At 42.0% G+C, this 17,195-nt stretch overlaps 1 protein-coding gene across 1 annotated transcript in view; it reads left to right on the forward strand.

Moving 5' to 3' along the window:
* The first annotated feature begins 9,271 nt into the window (after nt 1-9,271).
* acbd6 (acyl-CoA binding domain containing 6) overlaps nt 9,272-17,195 on the forward strand; it is a 31,703-nt gene continuing 23,779 nt past the window's right edge. Inside the window, exons 1-5 of the mRNA XM_047587958.1 lie at nt 9,272-9,756; nt 9,943-10,007; nt 10,200-10,296; nt 12,431-12,510; nt 16,551-16,656. Coding sequence (XP_047443914.1) covers nt 9,478-9,756; nt 9,943-10,007; nt 10,200-10,296; nt 12,431-12,510; nt 16,551-16,656 — 627 coding nt within the window. The 5' untranslated portion in view covers nt 9,272-9,477. The remainder of the gene's footprint in view (nt 9,757-9,942; nt 10,008-10,199; nt 10,297-12,430; nt 12,511-16,550; nt 16,657-17,195) is intronic.

The following is a 17,195-nucleotide window of genomic DNA, read 5'->3' on the forward strand; positions in this document are numbered from 1 at the left end:
AAATCATTGATACACACGTGAACATCATCTCTGCCAAGTTGGACTCTTGTAAAGTGTTATGGAGTGGTTGACTGGAGTCTCAAATTGGCACAATTTGACACCATCTCTTCCATTTGAATTGTTGGATGTATTTCACTTTATGTCACTATGGGTGTTCATCAGACCTATTTACACCAACTGTTATTTACTTTTCTACACATTCTTCAAAATAAACTACACAAAGCAACTGAAGCTTGAAGTGTAACTGTTTTATTCTTAACTATTATAACAATTAATGTTAGAGTGGTAACTGTATTTTGTTTTTAAGTGGGCTTGTATTAGGTAATTCTGCATAGGCAGACTATCGGCTATATACAGTAAACTAGGCTGAGGACTCTCCCACAGCAGAGTACAGAGGGAGAAGCAGAGAGAAAACACCTCACAGCAAGGAAACAGTTAAACTGGGTTCTATATTTGGATTTTTCTGTGTAAAGATGAGTTCTGCATTTATTGTCAGATATGCCACAGAGTTCAACCAATATACTTTTCATGGTGTGTCAGAGAAATGAGCAGTTCCAGAAACAAACTACCGGTACACGGAATGCCTGTTGTAATAAACACCAGACTCACGATGAACTCACGGCAAAATTGTCTAATTCCTCCATAGCATTTAGTAAGCAAAAACACGAGGAGCTAACGTTTTTCATCCGAGTCCAGCTCGGGCACTTACTGGGTAGAGTTTGCATGTTCTCCCTGTGTTCGCGTGGGTTCTCTCCGGGTACTCCGGGTCATCCCACCTCCAAAGACATGCTCGTTAGGCTGATTGGTGACTCTAAATTGACCTTAGGTGTGCATGTGAGTGTGAATGGTTGTATGTCTCTGTGTTAGCCCTGCGATAGACTGGTGACTTGTCCAGGGTGTACCCTGCCTCTCGCCCGATGCCAACTGGGATAGGCTCCAGTAACCCCCACGGCCCTAGTGCAGGATTAAGCGGTACAGAAGATGAGATGAGATGAGATAACCAGTCATGGTGGACAAGGTGACATGGCAGATCAACAAAGTGAGATTAAACAATTTAATTATAAGTTTATTGAGTAAGCTAACTTTAAAACATAATTCAGTACAACCTAATTGAGTTAAGTGATTGCATTTAAGAACAGTAAAGTCCTCTTGATTTTTTATATTTATTGTCTTCAGCCAAATGTAAATGTAATCAAACCTTTTCCCCTTAAACAGCCCAGCCTCAGATTACTTGGCTAGCAACAGTTCATGTTTTTCACAAATTCTAGATTGCTTCAAAGCTTGGACAGTGACCAAGCACCAGCCGTTTATGCTGGAAGACACCTTGAAAGTCAATCAAGCATCGTCTCTGAAGGTTCTCAGTCATCCAGGTCATGTAATCCAAAAGGCGGTTTAGTTTGTAGTTGATTTGTGTTCTCAGACAGTTGGTTTAAAGAGTTTCTTTTTACACATTCTATATAGTTTACAGGTAAAAGACATGACACGGGTTTTGTTTCACATATTACATTTATAGTTTATGTTGCAGGACTAACATTACATTAGTTCTACTTGGGTGCACACATTTACTAACTTTTGTAATAACAAGTTTAAATTTTATGTTACCAGTGCTGTTGGGGTCCGCCTGTCCTGCGGGACCCAGAGGCCTGGGGGCAAAAGGCAGACTTAAGGGGGCAGGCTTACTATAAAGCTACCTGGACTCAGAGTACAACTCATCAACGCCTCACAGGAGGGGGGTTTAAGTTGGGCTATTTTCTTCAATTTCTTACTATATAGAATTTTGGTAATTCTTTTTGTATATTTTACAATTATTTAATACTTTTTGTTTGGAGAAGATTCTCTTTGTTTTTCTGTTCATTTAAATGTCATTTGTTAGTGTAGTGTGTATTAGTTTCCCCTAGTGAATCTATGTGGTTCAGCTCCATTGTGTCCATTTGTTTTTTTCCAGTTATACCCTGTACCTTACAGCCTGAGCTGGTTTTTGCTATTTTGACATATTTTATGGGCCCAGAATTTTCATTTTGTAAATTACTTTTGAAGTTTGATTGAATGAAATCCCTTTTCTTTACAACACTCGAGTGTCCTCATGCTTTTGCCAGCTTGGTCTCTCACAGGGCCACACAGAACAAAGAACCAAAACCTTTTGAAAGCATCACCAGCTACAGGGTGGACTACACAGCCAAGATCCTGCAAGGTGAAGGCTGCTTTCCAAACCAACAAAGTTGTGGACTCTTGAAACTAAGTTCCATGGCCAAGTCAGAGGGTTGGGTCCATCAGCAGATCACAAAATCCAATCCACGGCACACATGTTCCAGGATGCCAAGGCTACCTCGCCACCAATGCAAACCAGGGACAAAAGAAAGAAACCCTTGCAGTAATAGACCCCAAACACTACCAGCCCACAGCCTAAAATTAACGAAACAGATGCATGTAACTCACAGAGCCTCCTCAATGTCCTGCTGCTGAGAATACAATGACTACTGGCTTTGAGTGCTCCATTGGAAATGAAGAAGCCAGGATGTGCTCATCCAGCTGCATGGACAGAGGTGTGACTGAAGGGGACGGCTGTGTGGAGCCATCCCAGGCCCAACAAAGAGTCAGCAGCAACACAGTCTCTAAAGGCGATGGGTGGGGTTCACTCTGGACAGGTCGCCAGCCTATTGCAGGGCTAACACAAAGACAAACAACCATTTGCACTCACACACACACCTAGGGTCAATATAGAATCACCAATTAGCCTAACAAGCATGTCTTTGGAGGTGGGAAGGAACTGAAGTACCCGGAGAAAACCCATGTGGCGGACACAGGGACACAGGGACACAGGGGCATCTGTGCTAACCACTGAGCTGCTGTGCCGCCCCTTATCTTATCTTATCTTATCTTATCTTATCTTATCTTATCTTATCTTATCTTATCTTAGAAGCTAAAGCTTCCTTGAGACCAAGGCCACTCACGGGGTGTGATGCTGCCTCACACATCCTCACATAGCTTCCAACTCTGCAGCAATAAAAGAATGAATGGTAATAAGATTGTGTGACAGCAGCCATTTTTTATACCAATCAGAGTCTCATGGACACTCCAACATGTTTAAACTGCTAAGTGTGGACAATAAGGTAAGAGGGGAAAGCCTTGAGCCAACTCCCCTCCACCTCTGAATCTTTCAAACCGCTTCTCTGTGCTGCCATCCGATGCCACGACTCACCCTACTGATGTCCCCATGGCCGGGACTGGTGCAACACCTTCGGTTGTGGAGCTTGACCATTCGGCTGCTGTGATGAATCGGCCCGCCAGTAGCACTGCAGCCTCAGGCCCAGCTATGATGGACATGACAGGGGCTCCCTATGCACTTGTTACAGTGGCTCCTGCGACGGCCTTCTCGCCACCTACTACTGCTGACACTGTGGAGTCTTCTGGTGCTAGTCAGAGGAGAGGGGACTCTGCTGGTACTGTCACTCCTAAACCTAGTGCTGGTGCTGCATGGACCGTTGCTGAACAGCAGAACAGCCAGCCGGGAATATCCTCCACTTCCACCACTAGCATAGATAATGCTAGCACCATCCTCTGTTTTCCACCTCCACAATACATGCCTGTGGTGAAGTCTGTCGCTATCCCAAAGGGCATTACCTATTCATTCTCTGGCGTAAAAATCCTGGATATCCATAAGCACATCCCCACCATTATCCACCGTCACCCCTCTGCTCACACGATCCTCATACACTGTGGTGTGAGCAATCTCAGGTTCAGACCGCCAATTAAACTCTACATTGATTACAAACTGCTGAGTTGATTGAAAGCCTTTGCAAAACTTGCATTTAATCCCCTCCCTCAGACGAGGCTCAGAGGTCTTCAGTCGTCTTTTCAGTGCCTGCACTATCAGTGGCTGCAACTTTTGCTCAGCATGTGGCTGTGGTTACATTGACAATTTTAGCACATTCTGAAAAGCTTCTAATTTTTCCAAGCACTTCTAGACTTGCTAAGTCTGACAGACTGACGCGTCTGAGGAGTCCAAAAAAACAAACAAAAACAAAAAAACTGACCACTCAGTCAACATTTTTTATTGATCATGCTTTTATCGCCCTCTCGTTTTTTTTAAAACAGATGTTGAAGTCAGGAGCACGGATGTTCAATTTACAAGATGTGTGCTATACGTTGTTAGTCCGCTAGATGGCGACCAGACGTTGAAAAGGGACCCTTAAGTCGATTAAGTTTTATTTATTTGCAGAAATCGTTACTAGAGTGGACACTGTCTGAGGTTAGACTAAAATATGACTCACAAGGAATGTGTAATTATGCAAATTAAGTACCCACCTGGAAATAAGCACAGATTCATGGACAATAGACACTTACCGTGTGTTGTGGATGCTAGCTTGATGGAATTGTGGCACTAAACAGAACAGGGCCGTAATTAGATTGATCAGTTGCACAAACATTTATTCAGAATGAAATTACGCATGGAATCAGCACTAATCTACCAGTAAAAATCCCAACAGAGTAATTTGTCCTGCCCTTACAGATGCAACAGTGCAAAATGAAAATCATGTGCACATTGGGTTTTCCTTAATATGTATGAAACAATAAATGTTTTTTTGTTTACTCTAAGTCTGCAAATATTCCCTTGCTAATTTACAGTTAGCATTGCTGTACATTGCTGACAAACGCTACAAGCAATGCCAAAACTCTCTTGAGAGGAAGTGGGTTTTTTTTCTGGATTTGTTCTTCGACTTGATAAAGGTTTCTACGGCTCATTTCCATCCATCCTGATGTAGAATATACTTGATTAGTTGTGGAACGTAAAAACACAAGGCGGTAAACGCCTGCTCTTTAAACCATGAGTCAAATCCACACCGATAACTCTGCAGCTGTGTCTGCACTGCACTCCACTCACATCCCTCACTTTGAGTTATTCAATGCCAAGTTGTGTTAAAATGTAAAAAGTACCTCAGAATTAGAAGGCAGACGAGGATTTATGGATATTTGAAGTCCTGACGCATTCAGATTTTCTGAATGCATCTGAAAAACACTTCACTTTTCAGCATCACTCAGAAAACTTTTTGACATCTGAAGACGACTGAACCATGCAGAGTACACTTCTCCTTCAAAGAAACTTGACTATGTTCTTCTCTTCTATGTCTTTTCAAAACTCTGAGGTGATTCTTTGGTTTGCTGTTCTGGCAGATCGCTGAGGATTTGACAGCCATTGGTGTTCATGAAATCCTAGATTTAAACTAACACAATGTGCACGTCTGTGTGAAATTGTAACCTTTACATTTGATAAGTATAAGGGGTCTCTAGTAATACTGATGTGTGTACATGAGCCAGAGAGGGGTGCCACAGCGCAGCAAATGCAAATACATTCTTATTGTTTCTGTCAAAATAAACTGTTCCTATATAAAGTAGGTTAAAGAGGATGCAAAGTGCAAGGTCCTTATTAGACTGTGGAAAAAATTTAGAAGCATTTTCAGGTATGCCTCCATGCTAATTCACGAAGGAAAGTCAATGAGGTAGTTCTATCCAGATACTGAAGATCAGTAACCTTAACCGTTAAGTTAAGTTAAGTTTTATACCTTTTCCTCTGAGTTTTCCTGCCAATATGGCAACATCAACAAAAAAGTCACGTGGCACAGTAGTTGTATTTTAGGTTTTCTGTCATGTGAGCAAACGTTACCGAGGCAACCATTAGACTGATGAGTTTGTCAATAAAGTTGGGAGGGGCTGGACTTACCTGCCTGGTCAGCTATCACAATGCAGTCTGAGATTTGTAGTATGGTGCACGTGAGATAATTGTTCCCTGTACCTTGAGTTTGATGAGTGTCATAGGTGTGTGTAATCAGAACAACAGTTAATTTTGTATTCTTGAATCCTTTTGAATTACAATTACATACATTATAGTTTGTGGATGAAAACTGCTACTGAAGAAACATTTTACATTATTTGTGTCCATTAAGAAGATTCTCAGATAAAGCAACATAATTAGATTTCTTTTTTAAAATTTACATTTCTCACAGTTGCACGTTTTTTATTTCATGTAGTTTGCACGAAAACACCAACGGAGTCTGTTAAAAATGTTGTGCAATGTTGTGAGTGTCATGTCAGCCTGTTAAGTCTGTTAAAAATAAAAGACTGAAGTTACTGAAGGGAAGAGATTTGGTTTGGATTAAAATGCGGCTAATTGGTCATAGTTCTCTCTATAGCATCACTGGACGTTTTGCTTTATTGCTACATTTGTTGTTTTTGTGTTTTCATATTGTGTTATTCTATTCTACTATCTCAGGTTCAAACTGCACATTTTCATTCAAAAAATTTGAGAAGTTGAACAGTTTCTTTGATTTGGGTCACAGCTTGTCATTAAGGGGTGATGGTGGGTCCTGAAGCCAGACCAGTTGAGAACCACTGATTTAGACAATATAACTTTTTTAATATGTTTATTCTCACCAACTGGCTCATCTCTGAAAATAGAGCAAAACCGTAGACATTTGGTGAATCAGTGAAAATGTTGACTGTTGTGGTGGTCCTCCCCTTGGTATTAGAAATACATTTTTTGTATTGTGATTGCTGTGCTACAGAACCATATAGTTCTTCTTCACTCTGTAGCTTTCTTCAGAAAGATGATGACACAAACAGTGGAAATGGCATTTCCACAAACAAGTTGAAGTCAACACGCTCTTTCTGTATAAGTTTAATCTCACATGTATTGATGGGTTCACAGCACAGACAACGCACAGAGCAATGCATGTGGCCAAGCTTTTCATCCAGTTTATCAGCACGTTATGTCAAGTCTCATTATTGAGCAGCAACAACCTTAATATCTGAATAGTTATCATATCAAACACCAGGAGGAGCAAATATACTCTACAGACATTTTTCAGATGCTTCTGTCAGATATATCACACCTGCCTTTATTGAAACTACAGCATTTGAATCTTCCCAAGCTGCAGATTTAACTTAGTTCCAGTCAGTCTGCGTTTGTCCTTTGACATGTCTGCTCCTGTAAGAGTTGGTATCTGATTTCATGAACATTAGCTCAGCTTTTTTGGCCACTACATCAAGAATGTTGATATAAACTCGGCAAATGTAGAAGTGAGGCAAAGGTAACACCAAAAGAAGAAGAAATGGAAATGTTGGAGTCTCACACAGGAATTTCAAAATGTAATCTGCCACCAGAAAAAATACACCACTTCACCAGATGATGGAATCATCACAAATGAACCCTAACTGTGTAACAGTGTCCATAGATTATTTACATGAAATTTGATCCTCATGTCGGATCAAGTTTCTGTTTTGTCACCTACACCCTGTGAAACTCTCATTTTAGAGAGTCAACTGAGCCTGATGAGTACAATGGTTTCAACTCAGTCATTGTTCGTCCTTTCTGCAGATATGTTAAAACTTAATTTTCAGTAAATCTGATGAAGGTTTCTAAACATTTTGTCATATCATTGATATTTTGGTTTATTATCACGTCCACCAAATAGGTTCATGGGACGTTCTGAATGGATGTTTTGAATGGATGTTCGACAAGGTGTTTTTCCTCTCTTGAAATCAGATTTGTAGATGAGAGGATGATTAATACCATACCAGAGGACACAGTTTATCATTTTATACAAAAGCTTTGGAGGGTTTGACTGAAGACACATATCATGTTGATGAGAGACATGTTAGTGTTGATGATGTCATTCTTGGCCTAGAAACTCAGAGTCACTTTCACCAACATCCCTTCAGGAGAAAGAGAGATCACAGAGAGACACTGAAAGAGAGGCTGCATGTCGCCAGTAGCTCTGTAATGTAAACCTTTTTAGGTTAATCTTAGTGTGTTAATTGGTTGTTTTTTGTCTGACTTTAAACCAGTCAAACTGGTTTTTGGTCGTTTTTGTCTTTTTGTGCTGTTTTTTTTTTCTGGACTTTTTGTTTTTGGCTGTATTGCTGGTCGTTGGCTGTGTTTTGTGTTTGGCAGCAGGATGGATGGACTGTGTGCGCTTGATGGAACCCACAGAGAGTGTTATGAGAAGGGCTTTGGAGACCTGGTTCATAGGACCACAGTACGTCTGTGCCCGGCTTCAGACTCTTCGGGCGGACACGCTCCGTTTGAGTTTACATCCCTCCCTCAGTGACAAGGAAACACCGTGCGACACGATCCAAGCCGCTGTTGCTATGTAACTGGCCAAACAACCGCATCACCTCGGACACTGTTTTGCCAACTACTTTAGGACATTTGTTCATAATGTTAATTCTATAAATATGTTGATTACACTGTTTATTTTATTTTGCTAGATGATATTTATTTTTATTTTACTTTAATTTAATGTGTTTTTTATGAGTGTTTACTTTTATGTGCAATGAAGCTAAGGTGACAAAGTAATTTCCCTTGTGGATCATTAAAGTCTGTCTAAGTCTAAGTCTAAATTGACTGGTATTAAGACACCAGTCATTAGGTAATCCGGTGTGGTTTATTTAGTTGCACAGTGGTCAGGTTAAATGAAATTGTGAAGACTCACACATGGAGGAAGTCAGGCTGAAAAGCGGAAGGGTCCAGATCATGTTACCTCTGAGAGAATAAAGTTTCATTAGATGTCAACGCTCGTGTTCACATCAAAGTTAATTGTTTCAAATGATCCCAGTGGACATTTATTGCACCTGAAGTTTAAAATAACAGACTCCTGCCTGTCTGTCTCTAGAATGTTTCCCACTGCTTATAAAGTACAGATAGACAGATAGATACAGACAGACAATACAGATAGACGAGGTACAGATTATGACAGTGACGATACTAGCCATCAAATGTGTTACAATGTGAGCCATCACATCTACGCAAATAAACCCACATTTGCCTTGAAATGTTAGCATAAAAATTACTTTTACAGTGTACTGTTTCATTATATGAATGTGCCCACTGTTTTTGTAAGAAAAGTGGACAGAACACAACACTGAGACCCAGGACTGAACGCCAGACAGCAATGTTTGCACTTATTTGTATTACTAAATTTCATTTTTTAAGGAAATTGTATTAAATGTTAATCATTCTCATAATTTCCTTGTTTATCTTTGCACTAAAAAAGATGGGGAATAAAAAATCTGTAGTTGTAACTTATAACTTATTGTGCTGTTGTGTTATTTGTCCGGCCTCCTTGAGATCAAACTGAGCTGAATGTGGCCCCTGAACTAAAACTGCTTTGATTTTAGGTAACAACCTCTGTGGGACGAGCAAGAAGAACACAGCCCGATCATAGACTGACACAAGACCGGAACCTTTCTTGCTAGCATTAGATTTAGCCGGCGCTTTTAGTTGACTGTACCAGAGATGGACCAACGATAGAAACAAATCCGATTGTAATGAATTCTCCACGATAACGGATTAAAAACGAAATCAAATATATACTCATTCACATATATTTGAGACGTCTACTCTGCGTTTGTTTTGAACGTTCGTCACTCGGATCTGCGACTCTCGTCGCCCGAGACGGTTCTCTGGAAACAATAACAACAATGGCTTCTGGTTCGCCATCGTCCTCTCCGGACACTGCGACGGGCTCGGGTACTGATCCAGCCCGGCCCGACACAGGAGAGCCTCTCGGTGGAGCAGGCTCGGACTCGGACTCGGACTTGGGTTTGGGTAAATTTGACTGCAGCGGCATGGAGATGGGAGACCGGCTGGAGGGAGATGAGCTGGAGAGGGAGTTTGACTCCGCAGCGGACCGCGTGAAAGACTTGATTCAGACGGCCAGCAGGGACCAGCTGCTGTACCTATATGCTCGATACAAACAGGTGAGTGTCGGATTAACTGACACCACGGACTCTCATGTTGGTCTGATCTAAATCTTCACATACAGGCAGCTGCTGACTCTCAGTGAATCTTTAACGTTGATCAAGCTTCTCAGATTTGTATATGTTGTATGTTCTGCTTGCAGTTAACATGAGATCATCTGCTATAATCTGCTCTTGTGTCCACAGGTCAAAGTGGGGAAGTGCAATACACCAAAGCCTGGCTTCTTTGACTTTGAAGGACAGAGAAAATGGTATGTGAAGTCTGTCCTTACAGAGAGCTCACGTTGTACTCTTGAGTTCATATTTTGTGTTCAGCATTGTTATTCTATTGTTTTTATGGACTTTAACTTGCTTCATGGATCAAAACAATACAACAGAAATAATTGGACACTTCTGATGTACAGCTGCAAATGACTGTGATGACAATTGTAATATTTTAACAGGCAAGCCTGGAAGCAGCTTGGAGACATGGACATGGAGCAGGCAATGCAAGAGTACATCTCCCTGGTCAATGTGTTAGACCCTGAAGGCAGCACAAAGGTAAGAAGAACTTTATATACTATGCTTTCGGTATTTTTCTTTTTCTGGGTCTGGATTCCTTTTCTTGTGATAAAACAGAGTATCATACATGTAAACCTATAATTAGCTTGAACAGGGATTATAAGAGACTTGCACACTTGTTGCACTTGTTTTTAATCTACATGCCATTTGTCTGGTTTGTTTTGTCCCATTTGCTGATAGTGTGCTGAAGGTCATTCATCGAGTCAGATAATATTGTCTGTTAATGTAATGATTCTATTCTGCAATTAATACCTTATATTAGCGATAGCATCACATTGCCAAATGCTAAATCCCACCCACCTGTAAATACAGGATCCCTCAAACAGGCCCGTAGAGTTTAGAGTCTGCAGTAAGATGAAAAAGAATGACAGATATTGAACCATCCAATGCCCTTGCTCTGTCTTTAGGATGCAGTGCAGTGTCTTTACCAGCAGGTGTCAGTGTCACATTGTCATGTTTAAGGCATGTGAAGCACATGAAGCGTATGTTGTTATCGATTATGTTGTTTTCCTCAGAAGTATATATCTTGGGATGTGGATAAGGCAAGAAGATGCTATAGTGTTGCTCCTGAGATGTGTCAGTGTTTGTGGTGACTGTTCACTTCTGCGCACACCTGTGCATGATGGCATTCGAGGATGTCAGGAGAGATGCGTTGCCACGGACAGTTTGTCCTTTGGGACGGCAGAACAAGCGTTTAGTTACGGCAACCTCGTACTGTGTGCTTACCTGGAAAGGGTATTGTTATTGAAACACACAGAAGAACAAATTGTCCATGCATTGTGTTGACATCAAACTGTGCAGGCTGCTATAACTGGCCATCATTTTTAGGTTCTTTAAATAGCTTGTTTTTAAAGAAAGTATATATTTTTTCATTTTATACCAGGATGATCTAAAACTTATAGCAGTATTACAGGTAGCGGGATTAAAACTCACAGTTTAAAGCATCTGCCACGTGTACTGCTTGGTTTACTCTGGTGTTGCGTCTCCCCACTAACATGCACCAAATTCTCTCTACTATCTTGACTACGGTTGCTCTTTGTTCTCTACCTCTATGCTATTTGCTCGTCTCCTATTAATCTCTCCCCCCTCATAGTTGTTCTTCTTTAGCCCCTTCTTTCCTTTCCTGTGCCTCCTATCCCTTTCGTTGCCCTCTTTCCTCATTTGTGTCTCTTTAATAGCATCACTGTCAGCCACATGTCCAATCCTGACACATTTCTCTGTGCTCCGGGGCAGCACTCGCTGACTCTGACTCCACAGTAGCACAATGCCAGGGGAGAGCCCAGCCGACAGGCCAGCAAACGCACAACTGCCCTCCCTGAAAAGAACCTGATTGTATTAGTGTTAACAAAGCGCCACAGCATGGCAGCGGCTATTCTTTTGCAAGCACAGTTAAATGGTGTAGGTAGCAGTGCATAGACAGAGAAGCAGGGGAGAGAATAATAGCCACAATTTGACCTCTGTTCCTGTCTCAATTGTTGAGCAGACACTGGCTTTATATTACATTATACTGCAGTGGAGCAGGGCCAGTGCATCAGCGAATATTCTGAGTTTTCTGAAGTGAATTAGGTTGTCCCAAAAGTGCACGCACAGTTGTTTTGCTCCGCTTGTCATGTTCTCCCCACTCTCCCCATTTCCTGAAATCAGATTTGTGTGGGTTCTTTTGTGAGTCAAGGTTGGTCAGCAAAGAATAGTCTGGGTAATAAAGTCTTGGCTGAACCGAAAGTAATATGGGCTCGCATGAAAACACGGAAGATTAACAAGACTCACAAATTGAGACGCAATACATTTTTATAATGTTTTTGTGCATTTTGTTGGCCATTTATTACCAATGAGGTCATGTTCAAAGAACTAGAGGGTGGATTTAAAAGTGCACATTGTGAACTTTGTCGTGCATTAGATTTACAAAGACTATAGGTGAGACGCCATAGGTGCAGCCATTCATGGTGAATACACGGCCCAACCCTTTTGTATTGGTTCTATACAAAACGGTAAAGTCAGTACCTCAGAGCGTATGGGACAACCCTGATGAGCTAAGCCAATGTAGTCTGTGGTTGGCACAACATATCACTGCACAAGAAACAAGTTTATATTGTGTATTGTGCTGTTCTGACAGGAAAGACGAGGAGCAGAAAGGAGAACAGGTTTCGGAGGAGCAGCGGTCAGTTCTCTATACCAGGAGGAGGAGATGATCAGGTAATTATATCAGAAATAACACACATACAGATGCAGGCAAGCACACAAATGGCATATTACATGTGTGATGCAGGGATACACATTAAGGGTTTTTATTCAAGATCAGATGTCCAGAAGAACTCACTCCTTTATGCAACATACAGTCAAGTTTAAAATAGTCTGAATAAATTCAAACCCAGTGTGAGGAACTGCGCAATTAGAACTTGATCCATCATCCTGTAGTTTTCCTGACAACAATCTCTGCCGAGCTATTTATGCCATGTTAAAATCATGTTCGTCGCTGTGAACAATCTACACTTAAACTGCGGATTTCCATCAATAACAATCTACTCACCTATAGAAATTCTTTCAAAATTGAAACCATTAACTTTCATGAGTTATTGTATTCACAACACAAGGGATGGGGATGTGCTGTGGTTTACCATTCTATCTGGATGCAGACTGAGGCCGGGATATTGAGAAGCCTCATGCTTGCGTCTCACACAGTTCCACAGACTGTGCTTCAGATGCCAAAGCGTGTGAAAGCCTTTCCCAGTTCTTCTGAGGGTGTTTGAACGGACTCAGCTTTTCCCTCCATTCGTGAATCACCACTTATTTAATGCTTAGGTCAACTCAGTCTAAGTCTGGCATTGTTAACCACTGGTCCTGATGCTGTATTTGATTATATTCAACAGACCGTAACTGCAGTTAGAGCCCGGAGACGTCATACAGTTCTGATTTATGTTAATGAAATATATTCTCCATTTACTCTTGCCTGGCAGACTTACTCAAGCTTAAAAACCCCATCTTCATTTCAATGAAAAAGGAGCTCTTTTGGAGATGAAAATGAGATGAATCCTGCAGGTTTTCCTCATAAATGCCTGTATGTGATTAGTATGCACGGCGTTGGGAGCGGTGGCCAGAGTCTCCCCTTTTTAATTACGCTGTGATTCGGGGGGGGTAATGAAGAAGGGCTGGGTACGGCGGAGCGAGGCGGGTACGGCAGGTTTCCCAGAACGCTGATTCCCTTGGTGATTTCCAGTAGCAGCGAGACCCCGAGGGGAAACCAGCGGGAAGGAAGGCATTAACAGGGCACCAATACACACTTATGCACACGTGTACACACATAAACTTTCCGGTATACGTTGCTGCGATTTTCGTCTGAATCCATGCGTAACCTGGCAGAACTGTCACAATCACTGCTCTGCTGCATTTCAATTTCTTCTTTCACACACGCACAAACACACACACGGACCCACTCCATATTAAACAGCTAAGCACCTGTTAACCAGACAGGGAGTTAATTGCATTGCTCGCTGCTCATCTCAACCTCAGCGTGTGTGTGTTTGTGTGTGTGTGTGTGTGTGTGTGTGTGTGTGTGTGTGTGTGTGTGTGTGTGTGTGTGTGTGTGTGTGTGTGTGTGTGTGTATATGTGTTTATCGACAAAAGCAGGATTGATTAGCAATATCCCTGGGCTACTGAGCTGATCAGTGTGTGATTGAGGATTCTTTGAATGCTACATTGTGATTCTCTCAATCACCTTGAAAAAGGATTCTGATAAACACTGGAGGCTTTGTTGTCCGAACACTTTGCTGGGAGCCAGTGCTGAGTTATTTGAGTTCTCATTGTTGCTTGTACTCCCGTGGAGCTCGGCCACGTTGAGAGCGTCCGCCGGGGTCCTATAGGCAACGCGATGACAGATCGGACAGGGGTGTGTGTGTTTGCGTGTTTGATGGATGGTGTGGCCATGGCGTTGATCATCGAAGCTCAGGCCAGGTAGATGAGTGTTCTCTACCACTGTGACCAGTTCAGCCTGATGGATGAAGGACATATCTGCCAGTACACCATACTGGACGCGCACACCTGTGCACACACATTCTCACACACGCGTATCTACACAAACACAAAACCCTTGGTTCCCCAGTGATGACAGAGTAGCCTGTGACCTTCCCAGCATGCTTTGCAGCACTGTTGATGTCATGTCGTTTATAGGACCCACATTAATCATTTGTTTCTTTATGGCCTCTGTGTGCATTCTCGTGTTTTCTGTGCAAGAAACTACAAACGTTTTTTTTTTTTTGTGAGCTCATTTTAACAGTTGCTTATGTTATATAACTTTACATGATTAGGTGTCTGTATGTGCTTGTGCGTGGGCTCATGCGTCATATATGTGTCATGCCACCCATCAGGCCAACGCTGTCCGATCATCAACGAAAGACTGATGAGCCGGCCTATTGATTAGTTGCCGGGGGAGACGGATGGCGGCCACACATCAGGGACACTTGGGGTCAGCGTGGCCATCAGACTCCGTAGTAGGAGTGGCCCAGTGTGGGGTCTCATGAATAAACATAGCAGTGGTAATCAGGAGAATGTAAATGAACGTGCTCATACAGAAACCTAGCCGTGATAAAAGTGTAATGAGTTATTCATAATTTACCGTGGGGCGGTGAGAGAGTGAACGAGATAAAGTGCGTCACTGAAGTAAAGGAAGGGGAACGTCGAAGAGCAAGCAGCAGATGAAACTTCTATTGCTGTATGAGTCAAATTTTGGAACCGTATTAACAGTGTAAACAAATGTTGTTGATGATTGTGAGTCAGAATGATTGGATAATCACCCTGTATGTTATGTGGAGAGTCTTGTTAGAATTTTTTTAAAGTGACCACTACCTGTAAAGACATATAAAAATACTTTGCAGTTCGCTCCCTGGTGCATAAACTGTTAATGGCACTGGTTTTGAATTACCTGAAACATTTTGACATTTCTGTGCAAATATTTGTTACTTTAACAGTTGTAATACACTCACTGGCCAGTTCCTTAGGTACACTTGTTTGATCCAAAAGCACCTGAATGCACCGCTGCTTGTACATTTAGCCTAGTCTACACTGAATTTGTGGTATGGCTCATGGAGGTCTCTCAAAAATTTAAGAGTTTTTTTTAACCATCCTGTGAAAGTCAATTTGCATTTTAAATGAGCCGCTCTAGCCTTTGGAAAGTGTAGCGTTAATGGTTTAAGAATCATGACTGTCTGCTTTTTTTGAAATGGCTTTTGAGGTTAAACTGTTGTAAATAAATCTCACTTTCACTGTGCTAACAGAGGATCGGTGGCGCAAGATTATTTTAACCCATAACCTTGAGAGTGTTACAGCCCCACGCTGAGCTTAGCATCCTCCTCGGTCTTTATGGGGCCCACAGTCGTGTGCTTAGGGACTTGAACAGGTTTTGGCTTTTGGGACAACTGAATGACTGCGTGGGAGCGGCAGGTATGCAGGCTTTCTGTCAGACAATAGAGCCCTAAATTCAATTAATCTGAATGGCCGGCATGGGTAAGCGGGAGGGGAAGGCGTAAAGCTCTAAATGAGATTTTACCCCTTCTCTCCCCCTCCTCACCCAACATCTCTCCACCACCACACTGCACCCTGCTTCCCCCCAGCACTCACTGCTGTCCCCAATGCCACGAGGTGATTAGAGACACAGAGATATAATTAGAGGTGGGATGGTGCCACTGTGTGTGTCGTGTTCCCAAGGGATGTGGCACGCGTGCTCTTGAAGGAGACAGAGAGATGGGATTTATGTTTCTATGTTCTTTCTGACTTGACTAAATACTTTTAATGTTGTGTTTGCTCGCTTGTGCACACACGTATCCAGTAGAACTTTTTGGATGGACATTGAAGGGAGTGAAAGGTTAGTTCACCCACATAGTCATCCAAATTCTGGCCAGAGAGATGGGTGATTGAGTTTTCTGTTGCTATTGGATTCTGGTGTGAACACCCCAAGACATTCATTTAAAAGAAAAAAAAAAATCCAAGGATTATTGTTGAAAGTGATGCCATTTGTTAGTTCCAATTCTAACTGCTCACTCTGAGGTTTTGATCCGATTACTCAAGGTACTAAATACGGGAAAAAAAGTGTTTCTGCAGGATTTTTAATTTAATTTTTGCCAAATAAAACCAAAGGAAGCAAAGTCATCCAACCCTTTAACTTTGAATGATGATCAAACAAATGAAGTTGACTGACCCTGCTCCTCTCTCTCTCTCTGTTTTTCTTCCTGTATTCCTCCCAGGGAAGAGGATAAGAACATCTTTGACTACTGCAGAGAAAATAACATCGACCACATCAGCAAGGCCATCAGCTCCCAGAAAGTGGATGTCAATACTAAAGATGAAGAGGTATCTGGAGAACACAGTGCCAAGAAATATGTGAAGTTAAGACTTGCTATTAATAGTGCCGCTAAAATAGATTATTACCGTGACACTTAAACGCAATACAGGTGGGAGAAATGGAACAGTGTCAGTGTCGGGAAACATTTACCCCAACTGAAGTGTCTTTTTTAGCCGTATCCTGATTGTCTACCAGCTGCTTGGCTTTGTGCTTTCCTTCAGCCCCTTATACACAAGGACAGGTGAAAATGATCAGAGAGGTGTCATGAAAAATACAGGTCACTGGGGATACTTCATACAGCTCCTTTTGCAATTGTTACATAATGGTCTCAGATGGGAAGCACTGGTCAGGCTCAAATGCACAAATGGTGTGTGTAGCCATTACCATGGCAAGGTGTTTTCTGGATTGACCCCGAAACCAATTCAGCTGCCCTCGATTCATTATCGGCCAGGCCAAATGGCTCGCTCCCTGCCTCTCTTTCATCACAATCGTTCTGCAGATAAACAAGCAGGCGGCTGCTGAGTTCACAGTCAAAGGCCAGATGGTT

Source organism: Mugil cephalus, chromosome 6, assembly GCF_022458985.1.
Source record: "Mugil cephalus isolate CIBA_MC_2020 chromosome 6, CIBA_Mcephalus_1.1, whole genome shotgun sequence".
Taxonomy (NCBI): domain Eukaryota; kingdom Metazoa; phylum Chordata; class Actinopteri; order Mugiliformes; family Mugilidae; genus Mugil; species Mugil cephalus.